The following is a 9,090-nucleotide window of genomic DNA, read 5'->3' as shown; positions in this document are numbered from 1 at the left end:
TTGTATACAATTGGTATTAAATATTGATATATTGAATATAATTATATTATTAATTAAATATTAAATATTGATAAATGTAAGATGCGTAATGCAGAGCATTGTGCATATTACGACAAAATGTTAGTTCAAGAAAACTTGAATTTTACGCATCCATAAATTAGATTAAAAAAATGATTTTGAATATCTCATTATCATTGGGAAATAAATAAAATTTAGTTATAAATTGTGAAAATAAATATTTTATATAAAATTTAATATGTAAATTTGTTTTGTTTTTTTTAGGCGTGTAAAATTAATTGCAGCCATACATTTTGTGAAATTTGTTTAAATACTCGGTTGAGAGAAAGTAATGTGTGTCCTCTTTGTCGAACTTCAGTTCAAACCAAAACTCTATGTCTATCTATGGATAACTTTATTACTAATATTTGTAATCTTCATGGGAATGCAATAAAAGAACATCGGGAAAAAGTACAACAAGAAAGTAAGTATATTTGAACATTTATTAACTTATATTTATTGTTATAAGCATTTTTAGAATCGACAGTTAATGTCCCACGAGTACCACAAACTGCTTGGAGAGGTCGTAGAAGAAGAGGTTTAACTCAACGTTGAAATATATAACCTGCACATGTTCAATGAGAAATAGTGCAAAGAATTCATGAAGTTATGTTTTGATAAATACCTGAATTTTTGACTAATGTAATACATTTTAAAATTTCCAAAAGAAAAATTACTATTTACTCTTTCATATTTTTAGAAAAATGAACAAAATATAATTAAATAATTATAATTATTCTTGTGAATTTTGTAAATAATTTTAGTTTGTTTTTGTACAACTTAGTTTAATAAACTCATACTACATTTGTAATATTTAAACTAAGATTAAATTAAGATAATTTAACTTATTGTTAAAAATACAATATTTTCTATACATTATCTCACCTATTATATTTTAAATTTTAATTAAAAGATATTTAACACCAAGCAAAATGATAGGTACTTTTTTAACAACTATGAGCACTGTCGTAACACAGTAAAGAGGAATGATAAAAGGTAAATGAGTGAATGTGGAAACTATGTGTGTACGAAGATGAATATGAGGAGGTGGTGCCTGCTGTCTAGGTATTCACGTGCGTGTTGTCGTACAGCAGTCACCGTGCTCGGCTGACACTCCGGGTTAGCTGTGGGTGTCGAAAGGCTGTTGTTATAGGAAGGGAGAATAAGAGTAACACCTTGGTATGAGGTGCAGACGCAGTGCAAGACACAAATACCAGGTGTATGCAAAAGGAGCCCAAAGTATGAGGTGCAGACGAAGTGCAAGACACAAGTACTTCAAAGAGAGAACGGGGTAGCCGAGTATAAGGTGCAGACGAAGTGCAAGACACAAATACTGGGCGTACCAGGTAAGGAGTATAACAAAGTACGAGGTGCAGACGAAGTGCAAGACACAAGTACTTCAAAGAGAGAACGGAGTAGCCGAGTATAAGGTGCAGAAGAAGTGCAAGACACAAATACTGGGCGTACCAGGTAAGGAGTATAACAAAGTACGAGGTGCAGACGAAGTGCAAGACACAAGTACTTCAAAGAGAGAACGGAGTAGCCGAGTATAAGGCTACAATATTTCCCAATCAATACGCTTTCTGATTGCTGGAATGTCTTGTNTGACATGGCGTGTTTAATTATTCCTACGTCAAGTAATTTATCTAATTCTTTTTTCAAAATGTCTCTTTGAGCAGGGGATACTCTATGTGGAGCATTAAATTTTGGTTCTTTTACGTTTTCCTTTAGTTTTATTTCACATGGCGGTACTTTTGCTGGCTCTAATCTAGATGCGTTCGTAGAAAATACGTGTAAGTATTTTTTCACTAGGTCAACTACTTTAGCGTGTTGTTCTTGGGATAAATGTGATGATATCTTAATAGGCGTGTTGTCATTGTCGGTTAATTGCTCTTTAATTGTTTCGTTATGCATAGCTGTGTGAACAGTTGACAATGATGTTGCTTTGTCCTGTATCATCGTTTCTGTATTTGGGTGGCCGTGGCTCGTGGTGTTAGCTACTCCGATTTCATTGATAATTGCATTATCGTTTTTTATGCACTGTTTACTATGCTCCACGTAGAGCTGTACTGACTGAATAATTTTTTTAATGGTAGAAATTCGTTTATCTCTACTATATGCTGCGGTATGTATTTTGATGTTTTTGTAGTCGGCTTGCCGGGCCGCCAATGAGTACCATTATTTACATGATATAGTACCGCAAAATTTCGATCACCCGTTCCGTACATTACTCCGTATTTATGTTTTTCAGAATAAATGTACGTGTCCATTGAATAGTGATTTAATATGCTGGCAATTTCTTCATCTGAAAACCAATAGCCTGGGACGTCTTTTATTTTTAATAACACCAATAAATCACAAAGTGTGATTTTCTTTTGTTTAGATGAGCTAATTGCATTGCAAATTGCATGCAATGCGCAATTGTTGTCTTCCGCAACATTTTCGCCCATTTGATATTTTTCGAAGACCTCCCGTAGTTTTGCTAAACGTGTGTTGTCAGCAAATTTATTCTGTGCGGCTATTTGTGTTGAGAGAGTAGAAATAACGTTCTTACTGTTTACGTTATTTGTATTGTTTTTTTTTATTGCGACTTGGTCGGCGTTGTATATTTTCGTAGTTATAATATTTTTTATAATCATCAAATTTGAATTAAAGTTAATATGAGCCTTATTATTGAATAGAAATCTGTTTCCCAATATGAGCGAACTTATTAAGTTATTTACAACATAGACGTCTACATCAAACTGCTCGTTCTCAATGACGATTTGAATAATAGTTTTTCCTATTAAATCCAAGGGCTTGTTATCTGCTCCGGTTATTAGCATATTTTCAACCTTTTTTATGTTGTATTCTTTAGCTAATTCCGCGTTTAATATATTTAGATTTGCCCCGGTATCTATAGTGACTGTTATTTCTGCTTGGTTTAATGTGGCTATGATGTACAGTGCTTTTGCGCTAGAATATTGACTTGTCGATTGTACGTACTCAATTTTATTGCTTTTATTAACTTTATTTATAATATTTTTTGACTAAAGAGATTCTATTTTTGATTTTGCTAAGGTTAAAGGTGAACGTATGTCCTTAGCGTGAGCGTTTAACCTAAAAGCTAGTTTTTTGAGTTGCAATTTTTTGCTGTGTGATATTGGCTCTGGCATAATTGGCACTTTGTGTCATCTGCTTCCTTTTTTCTGGATCTGCAGACACTTGCTTCGTGGCCGTATTTTTCACAAATTTGGCATTGAAATAATAATTTTTTGTTACGGAAACAATTCTCAGAAAAGTGGTTAGTCCTGTGGCAATTATCACATTTTCTGTTTTTGCCGGACGTGTTACCATTAAATTTTTTTACTGTATTAGTCCGTGATTTCTGAAAATCTAAAAGCGCTTTGACTTGCCTTTTTAATTGCTCTAGCTCATTTTCTTGTTTTTTATTTGACATGTGTTGGATTTGTTCCTTTAGAATGTCTGTTTAAAACCTTATTTTATACTCTAGATCTTCCCACTTGATTTGGCCGACGGTGTTTTCTTCTAGATTTTCATAGAAGTGTATGGCTGTACCTTCTAAGAAAGCTGGTAAAAACTGAACTTTTTCTTCGTCGTTCCTTTTCATTTATGATGCTGGCCCTCTTGTATCGCTTAAGAAACAGGTCTACACTTTCGTGAACTTCGCCTCTAAACTGACCTGGCTTAAAGAATGGCTTTCTACGGTTCTTGATGTCATTGTTAGCCATGTTTTCGGTATGTGGTACTGTAAAAGATTCGTTAAGATCTACAACGAAATCTTCCGGAAGCCACTGACCTTTTATGTACTTAACCAAGCGGTCTCTCTTTTGATCTAAAGTGCCGGCAGTGGTTAGTTTTCTCTTGATTAGCTCAGATATGGCTTCGTTAGAATTTAGCTTGTGTGCCCAACCTGTTTTGTAAGATGGACGTTCGTTTTCTTCTGACGGTGTTGTATTAGGCTCTATGAGTGATTTTGTGTATTCTTCTTTGGCCATCAAGTGTCGGATAAGTTGGTTTAATAATAATTTTTTCTTATACTATAACAACAACCCTAACGTAATATATACGTTACCTTTGTTGGGCGCCACTCTGTCGTAACACAGTAAAGAGAAAAATGAGGAGAATAGTGTGAACTGAGAGTGAATATGAGGAGGTGGTGCCTGCTGTATAGGTATTCACGTGCGTGTTGTCGTACAGCAGTCACCGTGCTCGGCTGACACTCCGGGTTAGCTGTGGGTGTCGAAAGGCTGTTGGAAGGGAGAATAAGAGTAACACCTAGGTATGAGGTGCAGACGAAGTGCAAGACACAAATACCAGGTGTACGCAAAAGGAGCCCAAAGTATGAGGTGCAGACGAAGTGCAAGACACAAATACTAGGCGTACCAGGTGAGGAAAGATAACAGAGTATATAGGTTAGAAAAGGAATGAACAAAGACTTTACTTTAAACAGTAAGCCGGACAGCGACAACCGAGTACTGAGACTGGTGAATGACACAAGGCACTGGAGTCGACTGACCACGATGGTCAGGTCTATTGGGTTTTTATAATAATTGCTGTCTGTATTTTATTAAAATAATTCTCACGATTATGAAAACGTGACACCATCACACAGTGATAACGCCAGAAATTTTTAGGGCATGCGTCGGCATTTAAAGGAGGTGTACGCACTTTTCCAGTCCCCAGAACATCAGCGATCCGTTTTCTCTCATCTGGCGGACAAAGGAATTGAGTGGCGATTTATACCACCCCGTGCACCGCATTTGGGAGGCTGCGGTCAAAAGCATGAAAAGTTTGTTATATTGCGTTTCGGGAGAGGCTCGGCTCATGTACGAAGAATTATTAACTGTACTAACGAGGGTGGAAGCTGTACTTAACTCGCGACCAATAACTCCAGTATCTTCTGATCCGGTTGATCTAACCTACCTCACGCCAGGTCATTTTTTAATTGGCGATATAATGACTGCCATACACCGGAAAAGGATGATACGACCACGCCTATTACTTTCTTTAATAGGTGTAGAATAGTTTCCCATTACACCCAAGTACTTTGGAAACGGTGGCACCAAGAGTACTTATCTCAACTACAGGAAAGAACCTTTGTAAAGCGCACCGCTCGCGTACATATAATATACGCATATCTATTTTTTTGTCTTTTACGTTTTTATTTAATTTTATCGAAGATCTTTTAGTAGTAAGAGATCACGCCAAACACTCTTCAATATAAACAGAATAAATGTAAATTTATTATCGCTAATCACAATACTACATAAATTACTATACCGCTATTACTACACAATTAGATATTTAAATGGTTTATATGCAACCTGGTTAGTTCATTTATTTCGTCTTCACAAAAGGAAAAGAAACGTTCTCTACGACATGGACCAGCGGATGGACATCCAAAAATTTCTCCTTGTTACCGAATTGGCGAACAGGGATCTCAGCTGTGGGCTCTCAAGTTGAGGCACTACACTGTCCGTCATAGGATCGTTTTAGCGTAACACAGACTCACCGTACACAACGACGCGCCACAATTTCGATCGCGTTAGCCGGTGGTACGCAAATATATCAGATACATCTGATCGGCGGCCGAACGTTATTGTTTTATATTCTTTCAATACATTTATACAGTCATACAGTCCACTCCCTACTTCTTTCTCCTGCATGATATAGATACTCCAGAAACGAACAGTAACTAACCCGCACATCATTACAACGGGCATTCCGTACAGTTTATATTTTATGTTATTAATTGTAGTTTTCACTAACAACACGGTATTTAACATTTTTTTATCGATTATAATCAAAACATAAATTATTAAGTTTTCTTTCGTCAATCTGTTGTTTGGAATAATAATAATTAGAAGATAACTTTGAACTATAGTTGTTAATACACATAAGTATTTCGTTATGATATTTATATTTATAAAAGTAAATATTTTTAATTTACGAGTGGGAATAATTTTTTGGTAAACTGCTTTTGAAGTTATATTTTTTTTACGCGACATGTCGTGCCCAGCGTAGCCGAGTACTCCTACTGGAATCAGTGGCCTACCTGTAAGGACAGCCCGAGGGACCTAAAGCGCCGTAGTAGCGTAAGCACAGTAGGGCACCGGGTTTGAGGTGGGACCTTAGCTAGGCAAAGCCTAGTTTAAGACATATTGATCTTATTTTTAATATTATGTTTTTAGAGAATTCATTACATTATACATTTTTAAATGTAATTTGTAACTCTTAAATTAAAAATTAATAATTGAAAATGATAAAAAAACATTAGCTTGGATGCGTAGCTGAGAGGCTATTAATTTTACTCCGCTATGTATTTTTATTATGTTCGTGTATAAGATTACGACAGTTCTATTTGACCGATACTGTTCACCGTCAAAAGATCACAAATATAATAATTCAAAATTGTTATAATTGAAATAACAAAAATTAATCAAATAAAAATGAAAATCGGATTGGGTTGTATATAGTGAAAACCCGATGTTGTGGTTCTATTGGGGTCATATGGTTCGAGGGTTTAAAACGACAAAGACAAGCAGATATAAAAATAATAATCGCAGTACCTCTAATTGAGATGTAATAAATTTGTGTCTCGTTAGTTTATAATGTCCTACCTAAGAGGCAACGAAACGGCGGAGCCAGTTCACGAATACCAACTAACGTGATTATGTACAACATTTTAACAAACCATTCAAAATTAACACTAAGATATTAATTTAATAAATGATCTATTGTTTTACTTAACTTTTATTTGTTTAGTCTTTAGTTATTTGGTTTATGTATAAATATTATAAACCAAGTATACCATATTTAAATAGACAACAATTTGTAGATCTGTGGTTTAGTGTTTTATGAAAGCTTAGTATGCGACTTAAATGGTTGTTGAGATTTTTTTATAATATGTGTTAAGAAAGATGTTTTCTTTCGTTTGTCAAAAAAATAAAACTTCATTTTTAACAGGAACGTTTGAATTTTTGCAAAAAATTAGTATACCAAAAATATTAAAAAGTTATTGAAAAATGACTTTCTGTTGTTACAATTACTATAATATTTAAAATATACATAATATGATTAAATTTTAATCGGATTATTATTTGCAAATTATACATAACGCATATACTTCAAGAATAAAATACCTGCTTTACATTTATGTATCTTACATATATATATTCTTCACTACGACACATATAAATATATAATATTACATAATGAAGACAATTAAAATTATTCATCTTTCCTCTGATGTGGGGCAAGTTGGCATACTTTATTTTAATATAGTTTATGCTGAAAAATAAATTATAAAGAGTGATTTTTTTATCATAACCAACTCAATTAATTATTGAATAAATATAATTTTTTTTGAATTTCTTTAGTTACACATTGTTCTTGAATTATTAACTATGTAATACTTTTTTAGTTCATCCCTTATGCCTTATATGGGGGCATCAACTTTGTTTTTTTAGTAGAAACACATATTTTGAATTTAATGACATTGATATTCGCAGGTACACAACATTTATTATCAGTGGTAATAAGGTTCATTATTGTGAGTTTATGAATACACTAACTGAAAATACAAAAAGTATAGCTATATGATCATAATTGACAATAAATACTCCGTGACTGTAACAGTAACGTCATAAAAACTAATTAACTACTTGTGTTTGAAATTTCTTGTACATGTATATTAACTCAAAAATTTTAAACTTTAAATGTTTAAATTTAATAGAATAATTAAGTTATATTAAAAATTCAAATGCCATTTACTCTATCATTTTATTAAATTCAAAATATGTTTCCATTTATATAGAGAAAACAAAATTTTTCCATTGGTGTGTGGCGAGTTATTTTAAATAAAGATATTTTGGATGTTTATTTTTAATTATTGTTATAATTGTTAAAATATTGTAATCGAAAATTATATAAAAGGTGAAGAAATCGACTTCATGANTGAAAAATTGTATAAAAGGTGAAGAAATCGACTTCATGACCCCCAAGTAATGTTAAAAAAATTTCTACATTCACAAGTGGCCACACTTATAGCCATTTTTAAACACTTTTCTAACGAAAAATGTAGATACTTCCATGATAATTTTAAGAAAACTACAACTATTCCACAATTGAAAGTAATAAAATGTTGTTATTTATATTAGTGATAAACACTAAATTATAGGTAAATACCTATTATATGTATTAAAAAAAATATCTGTTAATCCATACATTTTTAAAAAGTTATTTATAAAAGTNACATATCTGTTAATCCATACATTTTTAAAAAGTTATTTATAAAAGTTATTATTTGTATTATAACAAGTTAAAAATATATATAAGAGATTTCTTACAAAAATCGTATATTTTAGCTTCGACGCGAAGCTGAGAAGGAATTAATTTTACTATTATGTGTTTTTTGTATTAATTACCACTTTTTCTCAGCTTTCATCGAACCGATTTTTTTCATCAATACGTCAAAAGATTACAAATCAAATCAAATCGGAGACATTATCCACAAAAATTGAAAAAATTTCATTCGTTCTCCGTAAATGGGGAAAATCTCTAAAAAAAATTAAAAATCGCTAATTTTTGACATTTTTTGGCCATTTTGATGAAGTATTCATACCGTCTTGGTAAATAACTGTGATAAATCTACGTATTTAATTTCCATTAAAAATTAATTGATTTCANTGTGATTAATCTACGTATTGTTCCATTAAAAATTAATTGATTTCATAGTATAAAAAAAAAAAAATAGTAATTAGCATTAAAAAAATTGACATTATTTACAATTACTATGAAACAATAATAGTTTACTTTCTACACAAATTTCAGTCTTAAAATTCATTTCTTAGTTATTTTGCTTTAGTACAATTTAAAGAGTCAATTATAGTGATTTTATTTCTATAAAATATATCATGACACCAAAAAAAGGCGTATTTAGAAGAGTTATAAAATTTGTTAGGAAGTTATGTACAAGAAAGATCGAAAAAGATGTTGTAGCCAATTTCAAGACGCCTGATGACAATATTG

At 32.3% G+C, this 9,090-nt stretch overlaps 2 protein-coding genes across 2 annotated transcripts in view; both read left to right on the top strand.

Annotated features, from left to right (window-relative positions):
- Nucleotides 1-759, top strand: part of LOC126894337 (uncharacterized) — a 12,359-nt gene extending 11,600 nt beyond the window's left edge. Inside the window, exons 3-4 of the mRNA XM_050665275.1 lie at nucleotides 283-481; nucleotides 536-759. Of these exons, the coding sequence (XP_050521232.1) occupies nucleotides 283-290 (8 nt within the window). The 3' untranslated portion in view covers nucleotides 291-481; nucleotides 536-759. The remainder of the gene's footprint in view (nucleotides 1-282; nucleotides 482-535) is intronic.
- A 4,609-nt stretch (nucleotides 760-5,368) lies between these two features.
- LOC126910523 (uncharacterized) overlaps nucleotides 5,369-9,090 on the top strand; it is a 6,864-nt gene continuing 3,142 nt past the window's right edge. Inside the window, exon 1 of the mRNA XM_050693159.1 lies at nucleotides 5,369-5,387. Coding sequence (XP_050549116.1) covers nucleotides 5,369-5,387 — 19 coding nt within the window. The remainder of the gene's footprint in view (nucleotides 5,388-9,090) is intronic.

The sequence above is a fragment of the Daktulosphaira vitifoliae genome, unplaced genomic scaffold (genome assembly GCF_025091365.1).
Source record: "Daktulosphaira vitifoliae isolate Bord-2020 unplaced genomic scaffold, ASM2509136v1 Scaffold_1, whole genome shotgun sequence".
In the NCBI taxonomy this organism is placed as follows: domain Eukaryota; kingdom Metazoa; phylum Arthropoda; class Insecta; order Hemiptera; family Phylloxeridae; genus Daktulosphaira; species Daktulosphaira vitifoliae.
This window is presented reverse-complemented; position numbering and strand designations above follow the sequence as displayed.